General features: G+C 46.3%; 1 protein-coding gene across 1 annotated transcript; it reads right to left on the reverse strand.

Annotated features, from left to right (window-relative positions):
• Positions 1-2803: 2803 nt before the first annotated feature.
• Positions 2804-12827, reverse strand: CETN3 (centrin 3). The gene is made up of 5 exons (XM_066602989.1): positions 12736-12827; positions 9878-10013; positions 5828-5942; positions 4608-4799; positions 2804-3064 (listed from the first exon to the last, which is right to left on the reverse strand). Exons 1-5 carry the CDS (start codon positions 12750-12752, stop codon positions 3021-3023), a joined length of 504 nt encoding a protein of 167 aa, XP_066459086.1. The 5' UTR covers positions 12753-12827; the 3' UTR covers positions 2804-3020.
• Between the last annotated feature and the right edge of the window lie 5821 nt (positions 12828-18648).

Consider the following 18648-nt stretch of genomic DNA (forward strand, 5'->3'; position numbering starts at 1 on the left):
TCTATGTACTGGTTTCTGGATGCTCAAGTTCTTCAGAAGAGAGAAACCAGCTTCTCCTAGGCCAAAATGGGACTACAATGAGCAGAGGAAAGTTTTCGCTAAGAAAATTCTGGAGGACTCCGAGAATCAAAGGAATTAGAGGAAATGCATATACAAGCTCATGGCCCCAATTCTGTGTCAACGAATGATGATCTTGTGGATTGAATGAGAAAAATGTGTTCACTTTGTGGTTTTCTGTTGTTGCAAAAAGATTACCTGAGGCATTCCCCATTTGGTTGACAAGCTCTGAATGGCTTCCAGGGAAAGAGACCATTTCCCTGGATCCAGTGTTTGGCAACTTAGGAAATCCGCCTTTGTATTTCTGAGATGCAAAGAACATTCTGCTCCGCCCAACTGAATGTCTTCTGTGCAAGGCCCTATAGAGGAGTATGCCTTTGTCCCACCTGGTGGCGAATAAATGCTATTGCCGTGATATTGTCATTTCCCAAATGATTATCCAGCCCAAAGATTAAAGAAGCTGAGTAGTTATTAGTAAATGGGAATTTAAGAGCTCCTCGGTTTCGACTATTAATCAGGAGGTTGTCCAAACATGGAATTATTACGAATTGCTCAAGGAACTGGAATTACCACCTCTAACCGTAATAAATCCCGAATTCACTGTTGAATTAGAGTTAGCTGAGATAAGAGGCAAGAAGTTATTGTGATCCCACCTTTATGATGTTTATAATTCAGGCGTTTTTGCAGAGCCAGGACTATTCTCCAAAAAGGCCTGTAATCTTGCCCCTACTGGAACGGTGTCATTGTTTTGATCTATGATCATCCTTCTGATTGGGGTTGAAGAGGAAGTCCTTTCCACTACCAATTTTGTATAACTACAGCATCCCGTTTTGCCTTTACCTCCGCTATCCTCTTGAGTTTGCCCTGTGCTAAAAAAGATTTTTTTTCTTTTTTAATGTTTTTTCTTATCTGAAGCTTTCCCCAAGACCTTATCTAAGTTTGGCCCAAATTTAAACTGACCATAGACAGGCAAGGACGACAACTTATTTTTTGAAGCCAAACCCCTTCTTAGAATTGTAGCCATAAAAAAACTCTTCTAGTGGAACTGGACAGGGCTGCAGTACATGCCCACAGTTTGACGAACTCCGCAGTTGCGTCTGGCCTTTTAAGAATCAACAATGAATCTAGAATCTGTTCACAAGGGGTTTTATTCTGAATGTGTAATTCTAGTTGATTTAGTCAGACATTAAGAGTCCTAGCCACACTTTTAGCTGCAATTCCTAAGTAAGGCTAAAGCTGTCTTCCATGTCTTCTTTAAAAAAAAAAAAAAAAACAACAACAAAAAAAACCCTCAGATTTTCGATCCATGGGATCTTTTAACTATGTAGCATCCTCAAAAGGGTAAGGAGGTACGCTTAGCAACTTCAGCTACTGGGACATCCACTTTTGGAATGGCCTCCAAGTCTGCACACTCATCCTCTTAGAAGGGATCATTTCTCTAATACCTCTCGGAATGAAAGAACCTATTTCTGGCTTGTTCCATTCCTTTCTAATAATATCCCATTTGCCTCCTGTCTTTTACAGTTCACGTCCACTGGCATTTTTTCACAGCACATTACACGTGGGATGCACAGTGAAGAGAGTCAATGAAGGTAAATCGAGTTTCATTGATCCATGCACATGTGTGTGTAGATACGCACAAGAAATAGATCACAGCATTCTCTATTTCTCGGTGTACCACACAGCGTGATCCCTATACTTTTGTATAGGCTGCGTATGTAAACACTGTCCATACACAACATTTCGCGCATGGGCGGCTATTTATACACAACCATGTATGAAATGGAGTGGGGAATTTAAAAAAAATAAATAAAAAGGTCACACTGCACATGACCCATATGTGGTCCCTGCTGGTGGAGCCAATATTTACAAACACTGGTAAACCGCTGTGTGGGGACCTTAAGCGTTTCACCGCTACGGTCATGGACACGAGGCCTTATAGTGACCACCAGTATTCTCCATCACAAGAGCGCCGCTGGCATCATCACGTCCCCAGGTGATGCTCGGCATCAAAGCGATACACCCTTTCCTATAACGTGGGTCAGTAAACCATGCTCCATGAGGTCTGCCCCTACAGCATTCAACCTTCACTAACAATCTTGGCAGTATTCAAACAGCTTTTTACATAGAAACAATTAAATTTAAAAAAAATGCTAGGACAACATTTCATATGCTGTCCATCATATAGATACAGTATGGGAGGCCTAAACGATATACTTTAAAACGGCTTGTCTCATGAAGATCCCTCCCTTAGCTAGAGCAGACTGCTGCTAAAAGAGCAGCTCTCTAATAACATGGCCTGCTTACATGGCTGCCATGTAATACTACCGTTGGCAGCAGCCACCCACCGCAACCCCAATGGTCTGACATTGGAGAAGTATCAAACTGGCTGAGGAATGCCTATTGCTATGCTGACATCTGTGTCGGAGGCTTCGCTTGGAGCACAAAACACGGGACAACATAGTGCAGCATGCTGTGCTATCTGTCTGAGACAATGCCAGACTCTATGGGTCCCCCTATAGTCAATGGGGGTTCGTCAGGCAATAACCAGACCCAAGATGTGTTGGATCTGACACTTCCGTTATTTTTGTTGTTCCGCTCCCATGACAGAGCCGATCGACAGAGATGAAAAGCGCTGGTGTGAACACAGCCTGACGGCGAATACGAGTCTATGAACTGGCTTATGTGAAACTTTGAAATCATGAACCAATATCACAAATGCTAACTTGAAGTAAACAGTCGGATACATATTTACAAAGCTTTATAGGATTTAATTCCACAGCTGCATAAAAAAATATCTTACAAAAACAAAACTACACTCAAAAGCGAGGAAAACCCCCTATGTAACATAATATGCTACAAACACTAAGTCTTAACGCGGATGTTGGTCCTTAAGTAGGTTATCACAGTCATTCCTGCAGCAGGTAACACTGCCTTGTAGAAGCCCAGATCTCGTCTCCTCGTTATTCATCTTCCGTCATTATGGAAATAAATTCTTGCAGATTTACTGAAGAAAAAAAAGAAATCCATAAATGTACAATACAAACTTCTATTTCATACTTTTGTAGTGTAATGCATCATTGCCTATGGACAAACAACTAATAAGACTAAAGTATGCTAAAATAGGCACTCTCACTGCTCAAGACTCTTCCAGCTGCATATGGTTGCCTTAGCAACTGTGCCACCCATCATCCTCCCGAGTTTTTCCATGCCCATTATCAAACTAGATAGGAGAACTAAATTATAGGGACAGTTTAACCCCTGAAGGAACAAGTGCGGTAAATATACGACGCTTGGTCCTGGGCTTTAATCCCAGCGGATGGCAAAAATACAGCGCAGGGAATAAAGCCTCTGCTCCTGCAATCAAGCAGAAGCAGGTTGGGTCCTCGGCAGTCAGACACTGCTGAGGACCCGGAGGAAAAGGGAGCAGTGTTTTTTTTAAACGCTCATGCCATCTCCTTTCCAGGCTACATAGCGCTCAATGAGCGCTATGTACTAAAAAGTTAAAGCGGAAGTATTAGATCAGCTCTGTGGTCTTTCGATCACGTGACCGCCGGGAGCCCCTGTTACAGCAGAGCAGCAACGTTTTAGCAGCTCTGTTACTGATGTCACTACAGGGGGATGTTTTCCTTTGTAACCAGGGCTCCTATGGATGCCTCAGCTACAGTAGAAAAGTGTGAAGATAAAAAAAGACCATGTGAATGACCCCCAGAGGTCTTATATGAAATCATGGGGGTCATAAATGGTATTAAAAAAAAAAAAAATTTAAAATGACCACAAATAATTACAGAATAAAATAAAATACATAAAAAAAGAAAAATGACCCACCACCAACCAAAACTGTCACCTTGTAATCCAAAACAATACAAATTCTACATCAAAACGTCCGAAACAAAATGAGGAACTCATGCCCATACTTAATTTTAGTGTAAATATACTAAGTTTAAAAAATATATATTTTTTTTATTTTTCCCTAATAAAAGTAAAAAAACGGTCAGTGAAAAAAAAAACAAAGTATAAAAAAATAGCCCTAAGTGTCACGGAATAAAGGATGCAGCAAAAATACACTTTGGTAGTTGAAGAGAAAAAAATAAAAATTGGGCACCACATCAGTTTTGCGCAATTACACTTTAGGAAAATCTTGTCATTTAGAATTATGTATTTTCCGCATGCTCCCCCGATTACCTTCCTGGCAAGTGAATGCAGCATCCGACAATGAGCACTTACACAGGCAGAGCAGAGGGAAAAAAATTGAGAGGGAATCTAGTGCTTTTAAAAACCTAGCAGGCCTTCAAGCATTGTAATGGCCCTCGATGTCTTCCCCAGATTTGTATTGTGGAATCCACGGTCCGCAGCAAACACAGTACTGCACATGTCCGACGGCGAGCCATCCGAACCATCTGCAGTACAGAGAATACAGGTACGTGCGGACGCCGGCCGGGCACAGGGTTGGATTCTGCTTTGGGCCCATGCATGCAGAATCTGCCCATTCTGTGCAGCCGGCCTAAGCAGTAATATCTTCAAACCATAGAAACTCCGGAGGAACTTACTTTCTCCATCACCATCTTTATCAAACTCCTCAATCATAGCTCGGAGCTCTTCATCTGTCATGTTCTCACCAAGTTCTCTAGCAACTCGACGGAGGTTCCTCAAGCTGATTCTTCCTGAATCATCATCATCGAACAGTTTAAAAGCTTTAAGCATCTCTTCTTGGGGATCGCGGTCCAATATCAAGTCTGTAACTAAAGCAGATCAGGATGTGGAATTACTTTATAAGTTTATAAACAGAGCAGAAGAAACCTGGAAGATATAGGAGGCAACTTTCATCATTGCAACTAGTGTCACTGTGGTATACCGATTCATATAGAAGGGGAACTCTGTCGATTTGTATCTTTTTTATGTTGATTAGGGAATAGGTTGTAAGTGTACTGGAGAAGTCCATAAATGTAACATTATTAGAGAATTAAACACTGGTTTGAGGTCTCAAACAATACCTTTTAATTCCCTGCCCCACTTACCCTGCTTTATTTTCTGCACATTTTTACTCGAATGGCTTCCATTAAAGTCAATGGAAGCCGCCCGATGCGCGGCCTGTCCGCAGCGGACACCCTCAACGTGCTGTGGATAAGCAGGAGATTTTTTTAAAAATGCATTGTGCATGCGCGCAGTATGCCATCGATGCACCCAGCGTATCCACCATGCAGAAGAAAGAAGATCCGTCCGGGACGGAGAAGACCCGCACCGCAGCCAGATAAGGGAAGAAAAAGGCCATAAAATGTCCATGGCTGCAGGCACGGGTGGAATCTGTGCACGCCCGGTCACAGGAGGCCTTACACAAGCATTTGTAAAGATGAGGCGCTTTTTAACATGTTACAGCATTTTTGTGAGCGTTTGCCTGCGGGCTTACTGCATACTCTGTGCAGTAACAACACACCGGCAAAGTAAGCTAATGACGTCACCATCTGTTCCCCCTCCCGGTGGCATAGTAAGCAGGGTTGAAAATGCTGTAAAACGTTGTACACAGCATCAAGACGCCTACAGCGAGGGACAGAAGAATTCTATTGGAACGTCTAGAAGAAAGGGTTTTATCTCTATTTTTACAGAAAAAACAATAATTGGCAACACAAAGGTATTTAGCTGTGTGCCATTAAAGAAAAAAAAAATTAAAATACACCTTGGACAGAAGAGATTCCGAAGCGGGCATCAAGATGGCACGGCAAATGAGATATAAGTATTCCCTGTAAACATGCAATAGGGAACAAGCACTTACCAACTTCATTGAAGTCATCAAACGTAATCTTCCCCGTGGCTTCACTGTCATAGTCTTTCAGGATTTTTAAAACATCTGCTTTCTTAACATCAAACCCCAAAGCTCGCATGGCCACCTGCCGGACACAGAACATTAACCATCAGGCCTCCCACACTAGCAATGTGCTGCACGCGAAAAACAGGTCCCCCCATGGACGGCATGCGGACCCATGTTATTCAGTGAGGCAGCGCACACTACCGAGTTCTTCACGCAGACATGTAAGACTCACCACATGTCCTACTCCTGCCTGTGGCAATCAGAACATGAAAATGCGTGTCAGCCATTTTTATATTGGACAGCACACGGTCAGGTGTCTGCGTGGGGTTCATTGTGAAGAAGTCCGAGACTTGTGAACTTGTGGCAAGTGTGTAGGTAATAATATAATAATAATCTTTATTTGTATAGCGCCAACATATTCTGCAGCGCTTACATAGACAGGGGGAATACAGAAAGACAAAAGTACAAACATTACAGAACCATGGTTACATAGTAATCAATTGATGGAAACAATAGGGGTGAGGGTCCTGCTCCACAGAGCTTACATACTACAAGTAATGGGGTGATACAGAAGGTAAAGGGGCTGGAGATGTGCATGGTATGGTGGGGTGGAGAGTGAGGGATGCTATACACAGACAATGGTCAGAGATTTGGCCATGTGACGGCAGAATCGGTATGATTGCAGGGGCAGTTGATAGCGGCTGGCAGGGATGGCAGTCAGTAGTTCAGGGAGCATGTTATCAGGCGGAGTACAGAGGGGTTTGTTTAGGGGATGCGGTAAGCCTCCCTGAAGAGGTGCGTTTTTAGAGCACGCCTGAAGTTCTGCGAGTCCTGGATTGCCCGGGTAGCCTTTGGTAGTGCATTCCAGAGGACTGATGCTGCTCTGGAGAAGTCTTGGAGGAGGGAATGAGAAGTTTGAATTAGAGGGGTGCGCAGTCTAGTTTTGTTAGCAGGGAGGAGAGCCCGGGCTGGGTGATGGATTGAGATGAGGGAGGCGATATAGGGGGGCGCTGCACTGTGGAGGGCTTTGTGGATGAAGGTGGCGAGTTTAAATTGAATTCTGTATTTAACGGGCAGCCAGTGCAGTGACCGGCACAGGGCAGAGGCATCTGAGTAGCGGCTGGACAGGAAGATGAGCCTGGCTGCTGCATTCAGGATGGATTGGAGAAGGTAGAGTCTGGTACAGGGGAGGCAACGAGTTGCACTAATCGAGGCAGGAGTGGATGAGGGCAACAATAAGCGTTTTTTAAGCGTGTCCACAGTGAGAAAAGAGCGGATTCTTGCGATGTTCTTGAGGTGCAGCTGACATGTTCGGGTGAGAGATTGGATGTAGGGGATAAAGGAGAGATCGGAGTCCAATATGACCCCAAGGCAGCGGGCGTGCTGTCTGGAAGTTATGGTGGCGCCACACACTGAGATGGAGATGTCAGGAGGAGGTCGGTTAGTGGAGGGCGGAAATACCAGTAAGTCAGTTTTAGAGAGGTTTAGTTTTAGGTAGAGAGAGGACATGGTGTTAAAGACAGCGGACAGACAGTCGGTGATGTTTTGGAGTAAAGGTGCAGAGATGTCACGGGAAGAGGTGTATAGCTGGGTGTCATCAGCATACAGGTGGTATTGGAGGCCAAATCTCCTGATGGTTTGTCCAATAGGGGCTGTGTAGATAGAGAAAAGAAGGGGGCCGAGGACCGAGCCCTGGGGGACCCCAACAGCAAGGGGAAGAGGAGGGGAGGTAGAGCCAGCAAAGGAGACGCTGAATGAGCAGCCTTAGGCTGCTCTTACACAGGTGACTGTTAAAATACTGAGTTTTAAAGCATTTTCAAACACGTATGACAGCGTTTAACGCATCCCATTAATACAATGGGTGATGAGGTGCAATAAAAAGCGCCAAATGCTCATCTCCCCATTGAATAAAGGCATTTAAAGGCGTTTTAAACACCGTTTAAAATCAATAAAGGCATTTTACAGCGTTTCAAACACAGCGCTAATCGCTGTAAAAAACGGCCTGTGTTAGAGTGGTCTTAGAAGAAGCATTTTATAGAGAAAACAAAAATATGTTTGTTACAGAGTTCAAGTCTCGGGCTCACACGAGCGGGTCGGATTCTGCATGCGGGAGGCCTGGAGCGGATTCCGGCTGCAAGCCCAGCCGGTGACCCCGAGCACCTCCTTAAGCTGTATTGCAGATGACCGCGGAGACATGCAGGCGGTCATGCACAGTACAATTTTTTTAGTATTTCCAGCGCCATCACTTATCGAGGACATGGGTACTCCTGCATTACATACACGATGTCAATTGCGTATGGACTGCAGGTCAGATGCCTCCATTGACTTCACAGATTCCGTGGCAGAATAAAACATGCTGCCATTTTTCTTGGAATCTGCAATTCATATCCGTGAGTGTGAAAGAAAAAGCAAAAGTACATGCCTTTCAATGCCTGTGGATAGTCCATGCGGACCGTGAGCGCAGAATCTGCAATTCAAATCTGGTCGTGTGAAAGCGCCCTCAATGAAGAAAAAGCTATTTCTTGTTGCTCCTGAGAATGGCCACTCAGGAACCCAACAATGGAGAAGCCTTCAGATCTCAGCAATTACGATCAAGTAAAAGTGAGACCCCACAGACAAGAAAGAAGGGATTGTTGCACGCTGCGAGTACCACGGCCATCCAGCCTCTGGCAATATTCCCCAGTGACTATAGGCCATAAAAATATATACTTTGGTACCATGTTCTCCAAGGTGGTGAAGAAATACGGCCCTCAGCAAGTCATGTGACACGGACCCTTTTGATCCTGTGACTGGTTAGATACTGGAGCTTGCCAAGGATACACTAAGGGTGCTTCCCAATGTGGCAGACAACTCTGATCAAAAGTCCACAAGCGTTACGTGTGGATTGTGATGAGTTGCTGTGGATTTCATCCTTTGCAATGTTTGCCACATGTGAACTCTCTCTAATAGGTATGGCTAATTAATGTTCTCATCATGCAGCAAGACCCCAGTGTCTTCTAGACTACCCAGTAGAGATGAGCGAGCACCAAAATGCTCGAGTGCTCGTTACTCGAGTCGAACTTTCCGCCATGCTCGAGGGTTCGTTTCGAGTAACGAACCCCATTGAAGTCAATGGGCGACCCGAGCATTTTTGTATTTCGCCGATGCTCGCTAAGGTTTTCATTTGTGAAAATCTGGGCAATTCAAGAAAGTGATGGGAATGACACAGCAACGGATAGGGCAGGCGAGGGGCTACATGTTGGGCTGCATCTCAAGTTCCCAGGTCCCACTATTAAGCCACAATAGTGGCAAGAGTGAGCCCCCCCCCCCCCCACTGTCAGCATAGAGATGGTTCTCCTCTGCCATAGCTGTAACAGCTGTGGCAGAGAAGAACGATGTTAGCCCATTGAATTCAATGGAGCCGGCAATACAGCCGACTCCATTGAAAGCAATGGGCTGCCGGCGATTGCGGGATGAATTGTCGGGAAGGCCTTAAATATATAAGCTCTTCCCTGCAATTCATCCAGAAATGTGTAAAAATAAAAAAATATATACTCACCTGGTCCCGGCAGACGGAGTTCAGCGCGGCTGGCGGCAGTCCTCCTGAACTGCTCTGAGCAGCTGTGAGTAGTATTCAGCCGCCGGGGATTTAAAATCCCCGCCTGCTGAATGAGCTGCCTCTGATTGGTCACAGCCTGACCAATCAGAGGCAGATCTCATTCACACACCCATTCATGAATTTATGAATGGGTGAGTGACTGCTGCCTCTCATTGGCTCAGCGGGACCCTAATACTCGAACAAGCATCAAGCTCGGACGAGTATGCTCGCTCATCTCTACTACCCAGCATTGAGCTCCAGGATGCTTGCTAGTCAGTATATTCAGGGGCAGTTTGAAAACTTCTAGAATTTTTTTTTGCGTGCCTTTATGTCTGAGGTTGGAAAGCTCGCTGTAACATCATGTATTTTTGTTAGCCAGTAAAAGGTCTCATATCTACAAGATGACTTTGTTTCTCCACTGAGAACAATCACATTACCTTTAACTCATGGTAATCTATCGCTTTGTCTTTGTCGGTGTCAAACAGATCGAACGCATCTTTAATCTCTTGCTTCTGCTCCTCACTGAGTTCTCTTTTTTTCTTCTTTTTGGTTCTGTCAACTGCTAAATCCGTCCTAGTAGAGAAAACAAGGATACAGGTTAGTGATGTGAGCTGCAGCTACAAGGGGGCTCTACCAGGAGGAGGTAAGAGGAATTAGATTATAAGAGGGACTGGACATCAATCAAGCCCCTTTTACACAATGTTCGTTAGGCCGGCTGCACACGACCAGATTTCCATTGCAGAATCCGCGGGCGGCGTCCACACAGAGGGTCCACAGCAAAAGGCATGAATTGACAGGTATGTAAAAAAATACAATTAAAAAAATTTGCTTTTTCCTTCACACTTCCAGAAACGAATTGCCATTACCATTACAAAGGTAAAAAAAAAAAAGAAATCGCAGCATGCTCCATTTTACTGCAGACTCCGGGTGGACAGCTTCCATTGAAGTCAATGGAAGCCGTCTGACCCGCGGCCAATCCATAATTTACATTGCGGATAAGTCGCAGGTACCCGCCTCATCACCTAGCTACGGCTGGTGAAAAGCAAAAAAAAATCCGTACCGTGCATGACCGAACGCAATCATCTGCAATACAGAAGAAACAGGTACGCAGAGTCGCCGGCTGGGGGCTAAGCCGGATTCTGCTGCAGGTCTCACATGCGAAATCCGTATCGCCCGTGTGAGACCGGCCTTATATCGAGCGGTCTGCACGCAAGATGGCTCAGCGTTAAGTCACTGATCGGATCTTTCATGCGGACATAAAATCACTGTTGGTCCGCCGCTGTATCGTTCTGTGTAACCAGGCCAGCATTCACCTATGAACGACAGCCGGACGGTCCCCGAGCCGGTCTGCCTCCAGTCACTGAGCGAAGCTCATGGCTGTGTACAAGTACCGGAGCTGGGCCGGCTGTTGGGCCTACAGTGGCCGGCAGTCGGTCCGTGTAAAAGGGGCTTTACACATAAAATGGGAGACTCAATGAAGCTGAGATCATCCCCAGCCATGAAGATGTCCCAAGGGTTTTAGTTTTGTTCTTTTACCACAATATGTATAATTTATGGGTGAGGAGACCGTCCCTACATCCACTACTGGAGGAGATAGAAGGCGGACACTCTGGTGTCGCCATGCCTATTATTTCCCCGAGATATAAGGGTGCCACATGTTCCCAGCAGTCACTGATCTCACACGGGCCAAGAAGCTCACGATTCTCGTCTGCCCAAACAAATGAGATGATGTCATCACCAGCTCGTCAGCGCTCGTGTAGCCTCGTTAACAAGATTGTTCACCCCCACACCGTTTTCCATTTGCCGGCAGCACACCCCTTGTGCCACCAATGAGCATAGATGATGCGATCAGAGGGTTTGCTGATTGGTTGGCTGATCATGAACGTTTCCACGGACCAATGATCCTGGACAAGTCCTTCATTCATACAAATAGGCTGGGTTCACACGAGCGGCTCGGATGCCACTTGCACATATTAGCGGAGGAAGACCTGCGAGTGATTGCAGAAATGAATTGCGAATGGTCACGTATGCAGGTGGATGTATGTGTATGGACCGCAGATTGTCCGTGCGGAGAAAAGCTCCCAAGCAGGGAATTCTGGCAACCATAGAAATCAATTGAGCCTGTACATCCGGAATCCACAATTAGTACCCACATATCTGAGCGAACCAGTGAAAGTCCATGCCCTTCAATACCTGCATATGACCGTGTATCAACCGCACGTACAGCGATCGCGGAATCTGTGATTCAAATCTGGTCATGTGACACCGAGCTTAAAGAGGGTTAGGGTTAGCCTTAGGGTTACGGTTACAGGAGTAGCGAGACTGATGGAGCCGGCTTCAGGATGTGGCCGAGAAGAATTACGCATCCATGGATCGGAGTGGCGCCAAGGAGGGCGAGAGCGCTGTTGCCGGCGGCACCAATGCCAGCTGGGGAAGGGAGCGCAGGGTCACAGCACTGTTGTCCAGAAAGGGGTTGACAGACACTGGGGGACGGCTAGACAGAGAGCGGTGCCGCCTTTTGGGGCGCGGGTATTGCACGGAGGGCGGCGGTAAGAGTGAGAGCGGGGGGACATTGCAGAGAGGCTGCCGGTGACAGTCACAGCGGGGGTCTGGAGCGGCCCTGTCGCCTTCTAGAGCTCAGATGGCAGCCCGGCGTGGCCACAATGACCACGACACTAGCAACAACAGGTCATTTGAGCAAAACCCCGTACCCCATTATAACAAACAAGGGTATATGCGCATCTCCAGGGCGCAGCTGGCATCAGGATGACCTCCAGATATATGGGCGGGGTGGAAGCATGTGAAGGCTGTGGCCAATCAGGAGCCGTAGCATCACCATCGGCACTCATATCCTGGCCGCCATGATGCCAGGAGTTTGGGGACATGATGTTATGGCCTCTGATTGGCTGCAGTGGTCACATGCTTCCACCGGCCCATCTACCTGGAAGTCAACTCTGATGATGGCCGGCAGCGGGGCCCCTGAATAGGCGATCATGGCCTCGTTTGTTATTTCAGGCAGAGCCCACCAGGGGGCGGGTTTGGTTGTAATGACAAGACCCCCTTTAACCTCCACACCAGGGTCCATAAGCCTGCAGCCCGCCCACCCCACTAACAGCAAGTGGGCTGCAGCCTGTAGTAATATTCATCTACATGATGGCTCTCAGGTGTGCTCAGTACTGGTAGGCATCCACAGACAATAGGTCTGCCACATGCAGACTGGGGCATTCCATCAGTCACCTCCAGCTGCCTGGCAGAGCTGTGGGCATACACGCTCTACCTCCACATCCCTTCTTACCTTACCGCCAGGCTCATGTCTCCTATCCGGGCTGGACAGCTGCACACCCGGGGTCACAGACAGCAAGGCCGTAGCCCCGCCCAGTAAACAATGTTTCTAATATGTGATTGGCGAAGACTTCCTCACTTCCCCTTAGAAACCAGAGCGGCAGGAAAACCATGGCGCGTTGTAATTGGTTATTACGTGTGTCAATCTAAAAAGGATGTTGTGATTGGCTGAAAAGCAGTACGCGTAGTAACGTCTTCCCAGTGATTGGGTGAGTATAATATAGATCCGTCACCGCTCAATGTCACTCCGCCCGCTTGTGTCTCCATGGCGACGGGGTAAGCGACTGAGTGATAGGCGCGGAGTGTGACTGCGGGAGCGGGAAGGCAGCCGGTGACTAGATGGACATGAAGTAGTAATGTCCCCGCCAGTGGATACGTGTATATAGATACATATATACCGTACTGGGAGGGCCGGACAACGTACCAGCCGTACAATGTAACCCCTAAACTTTAACTCCTTAGTGACACGGCCTATTTCAGACCCAAGGACATTTGTGGGGGATTTTCATCTCCATGATGGCCGTTGCGTTTTTGTGTGCGGATTTTTATTTTTTTTGTGCGTGCGAATACGCGTGCCCCCATTGGTTTCAATTGGCAATTCTGTTTATTGATTACGTCCTATGTTTGCACGAAATACGCACGAAAATAAAACAAAATAAAATAATTTCTGTCGCAAGCACAATGGGCGCACAAAATCTGCTCATGGGAACGAACCTATTGAAAACAATGGGTTGTATTCGCCGTGTCGCAGCGGCACTGATGCATCAATGTGAAGAGGCCCTTATTGAGGAAAAAATGACCAAAAAAAGCATTTAAAAAATTCCTATATTGCCCTCATGGGGGTCGATGAGCCAATCATCACCGCCGTAGCACGGCCCATACGCCTGGTACCCCCAGAAAACGTAAGACCACCTTATATGTGCGCACTGTAGTGAAGACCCCTGAAGACTGCTGTATACCCAGAGCCTAGCCTGTATACCTCAGCGTGCGGACACTAGGGGGCAGTACAATACAAGGTTGCTGTAGATGTGTTTCGCTGCAGCGGCGGCGTCCTCAGTGGGCGGGCTGTGAGCAGTCTGCAAATTTTAAGCACGCTTGAGGTGGTCTTACGTTAGGCCCAATGCACACGGTCGGATTTTTGCCGCAGAATCCATGGCCGGAGTCCGTCCGCAGGTTCTGTCTGTAGGATGCAATGCAGAAGTGATTGTTCCACGCACACCCGCAGCATGCTCCACACAGACGGCTTCCATTGAAGTCAATGACAGCAGTCTGATCTGCGGCCTATCCGGAATGCCTGCGCGGGAAATCTGTAGCGCACATGTGCGCCGGCAAACAGCTGGCACATCCACAGAATAAAAGAAAGAAGACACGGACAGGTTCGCAGGGTCACCGGCCGCGGGCGGGAATTATCCATGTGGAATCCGTCATACCCGTATGCATTTGGCCTTCTAGAATAAAGTTGAGCTTTGTGGGGGTAATAGGCTGATGTGCCTTATGGGCTGCGTTAGGCGCTTTCACATAACTGTGAATCTTGTGCAAGATTTGGGAGTTGTGAGATACACAAATCTCATGCGTATACGAACCCTATTCTTTTGAATGGAGTCATATATACGAAAAAAAAAAAATGGTGGTGTGTCCTATCTTATCACGCCCCTCGGAACGCATCAGCCATTGATTTCAGTGGGACCTGTAATGCATTACGTGGCTCTCACATGCCGTGAGATGTGCCTGCAAGCGCGATGCGAGGTTTCCCACTGAAATTATTGGGAAAGACTTCAGATTCTCCATCGCACGTGAAACTCGCAGGAAATGATCGGAACTTCACACATGTGAGGTGTTTTTACCTAAAAAACGCCTTGCATTCAAGGGTAAATGGCATGAGCACAATACCCTGTGTGTAGGTAGCCTAGGGCCTCATGTCCACGGGGACAGATCCGCGCCCCATAGGGATGCATTAATTACCTGCGGATGTCATTTTTCCCTGGGGTGCGGATTGCGTGTGCGGGAAAACACCCGCGGCATGCTCCATTTTAGTGCGGGTCTCTCTCGGGGATGGTTCCGGCAGGCTTCTATTGAAGCCTATGGAAGCCGTCCGTATCCACGGCACACCCGCAGCTGAATTCCTGTTCTCTGGCGTGGGAGCGCGGGAGAGCAGGAGTTTTAAAAAAAAAGAGTGCATGGTGCATGTGCGCGGCACTCTGCTGACGTGCCGAGCACATCCGCCGGGCCAAAGAAAGAAGATCAGGCCGCGACGGAGGGCAGATCCGCAGTGTCCGGACAGGTAAGTAAATCTTTTTAGGCCTCATGTCGGCGGGAAAGGAGCGACCCGCTGCGGGATTCTGCATGAAGAATCTGCGGCGGGCCTGATTTTCCCCGTGGACTTGAGACCTTAGGGCACCTTTACACTTGCAATCACGATATCGCTGCGTTTTCAATAACGCAATTGTCAATAGAACTTTCTAATGTTAAACACACATCGCACAAAAATCGCAAGTTTGTGCTTTGCAATTTTTGTGCAATGCGTTTTTAACAGAAAGTTCTGTTGACATTCGCGATATTGCGATTGTTAGTGTGAAGGCACCCTTATAGTGGCAAAAAAAAGCATTTAGCCCCCTTTTTTTAAGCTTTTTTCCCCCAAACATTTAACAAACAGGATAAAAAGTGTGTTCAATGTATTGTATGGGTTATTATGGTTGCGCCAATATCAAACACAAACTTGTGTTGTTGTTTTTTAAAATGGAGATGGGAAAATGCCCAAAAATGGCTTTATTGCACTATTTTTTTATGAGGTTTATTTCTACTATTTTTATTAATCACCTGCAGCGACATTTTTTATGTCCCTGTAGAATCATTCTATGATTGTTCTGATACCAGTAATTATTAGGAAATGATAGTACCAGTGTTTCTGGTGGCGCAATGCACCACACAGCTCTGCTACATGCACGTCACACACACAGCACTGCTACATATATTGTTCATCCCATACAACAGGGATCAGAAGTAGCACAATACTGGAGATAAAGGACCTGTGATGACATCACCGTCATGCTCCGCCCCTGATCACATGACAGTGATGCTCATTCCAAGTGAATGACCTACGTGCTCCAACCCTGATTACCATGGTGACATCATCAAAGATCCTTCATTGGTAGTGAATGACTTACATGCTCCACCCCTTATCACATGACCTTGATGTCATCAAAGGTCCTGCATCCTTGTGCAGATAATTGGGCAGACTACAAGCCCCCTGCAGCCTCAGTTGCTATGAAATACTAATGAACAACTAGCTGGACAGCAGCCATGTGTGTACAGGACCTGTGATGATCTCACCATCATGTGATCAGGGGCAGAGCATGTAAGTCACCCACAAGCCCCCTCACTCACGCACGGACAGACAGGTCGTCATTAGTAGTTTGACATTTTCACTTCCCATGGCAATCATAGGCCATGGCAGACCCGTACCCCATTGACTGGAGTCCAGTTGCAACCCATTGGTCCTCTACGATTACATGGCGGAGGGCCAATGATGTCCCAGAGTGAGCGCCCTTCTTCTGTGAACCCTTTACATACCCTAACAGCAGGGATCAGTGTTCTTACAGATTCCCACTGTTGCAGTGAGAGGCCAGTCGTCAGTCAGTCACTGTGGTTGGCGCGGCACCAGCTTTTAAGTTGGCGTCAGCCATACAACGTAATTGTATGACCATACATGGAAACTGCTTCCCATCCAGGGCGTACATTTACACTGGGATGGGAAGGGGTTAAAGAGCAGCAATATTTCACATTTTCCTGTTCGTTTTTTTATCCCCACTTTTCAAGAGCTATAACCTTTTTATTTCTCTGCCAACATGTTTTAATAGCGCTATTTACTGTACCAAATAATCCATTAAAATACATTTAAAAATTTTTTTTTACGTGGGGTGAAATGGGAAAAAACCCAACGGGGTGCTTGATTTTTGGGTTTGGGTTTCTTTTTGCAGTGTTCATGGTGCAGCAAAAATGACAAAATAACTTTACTGTGGGGTCAGCACAAATGTGGCGCTAACAAAGTTTTAGAGTTTATTACATCTAAGGCCATTCTCACGCAGGCGTCTGTAAAATCATCGCAGTTTACAGAGTTTTCGTACGGTGTTTTCAAGCACGTTAAACAGCATTCAGCAGCCTTTTTAATGCACACCAACATTACAAGGAATGATGAGATTATTAAAAATCACTGAAACGCACTAAAATAGAGCAGACATTGTTTATTACTTAAAGATGGCTCCCATCATGTCTGGGAAATGGCGATCCGCAGGTGCTTGTTTTACGTGCGTCAAAGGATTGCAAGTAGAGTTGAGCGAACATACTCTGTCGAGCTTGATGCTCGTTCTACTATTAGCGTACTCGATGGTGCTCGCTACTCGAACGAGCATCACGCCATGTTCGACCCCGCCCCAGTTTTTGGCTCCTCCCGAGAAAGAGAGAGTAAACACATGAACCAAGAAAAAAAAAAAAGCTCGGCACCCGGCGTCCCACATACAAAAATGCTCGAGTCTCCCATTGTAGTCAATGGGGTTCGTTACTCGAGTAGAGCTCTCGAATTTTACGAAAAGCTCGACTAGAATACCGCGGACCCGAGCATTTGGGTGCTCGCTCATCTCTAATTGCAAGTGTTTCCCATTAATTTCAATGGGGAACATCACATTGCCCTGGCATGCACATCACATTGCCCTGGCATGCACATCACATTGCCCTGGCATGCACATCACATTGCCCTGGCATGCACATCACACAGCTTGCAGTGTCTTTAAAGGTCCCATTAGAAACAATGGTTGAGTTGTACGCCCTAAAGGACATACCACACTTTGGGGTTTTTTGCAACGCTGCTGGAAAGAAAATTTGCTCTCGTGAATAGGTCCATTCAAAAGTATCACACAAAAGTCACACAAGAATATTGTTCATGTGAATAAGCTCTAAGGGTCCATCCACATGGGCAGAGGTGCACGTAGAAGGTTATAGAGATAAAAGAAGAAAACACGGATCCATTATAAACGGACACAAAGGGAAACAAACTGATAGAAACGGTCCGTATTTTTAACTGATTCATCTATCGGCTTCATTAAAAAAAAAACCCACAAACTATGGTTTCTGTTAGTTCCCATTTTGTTCTGCCATCCATTCCTTTTAAAAACAAAACCTGATCCATGCAAAACGGAAATCAAAACACGATGAGAACGAGCCCTGACTAACAAATAAAAGAACTTTACATCTTTCATTTAATATAACTATGCCACTAAGTGCCCCTACTCTAACCGTCTTAGGAATAGTAGAACATAAACACTGATATGTCACCCCAGAGCCCAAGCTAATATCACATACCGTATATACAGGGGCTAATATTACCATTCATATTACCTCCATACTGAACCAAAACCCCCAATACAAGACCAACATTACCAATAGTAACACCACTTACCGTGACCGCATACTACCACCACATAGTGACTAACACCGTCATAGTGTTACTGAAGAAATACCATCACCAAGATCAATGATAACACTGTATGAGGGCCAAATAATACCGCCACACCGTGACCACATATTACCACCACATAGTGACACAATAATTGCACCATACCGATACTTCCAAAAAACACTATACAAAGGCTATTACCTCCATGCTATGACCATATAGAATGGTACATAGCAGCTCCATACATGCACCCTGCAACCTGTATAAGGCCGCCTGCAGACGGCCGGGTCAGATCCCGCTGCGAGAATTCTGCAGTCGCTTCCTGGATCAGACCAGTGGGGGACATAGCAGTGACCCTTGATGGAGGAGACCATTTTTTCCGTATTACATAATTATGTCATGTGTAATTTTGTTTTA

The sequence above is a fragment of the Eleutherodactylus coqui genome, chromosome 5, assembly GCF_035609145.1.
Source record: "Eleutherodactylus coqui strain aEleCoq1 chromosome 5, aEleCoq1.hap1, whole genome shotgun sequence".
Taxonomy (NCBI): Eukaryota; Metazoa; Chordata; class Amphibia; order Anura; family Eleutherodactylidae; genus Eleutherodactylus; species Eleutherodactylus coqui.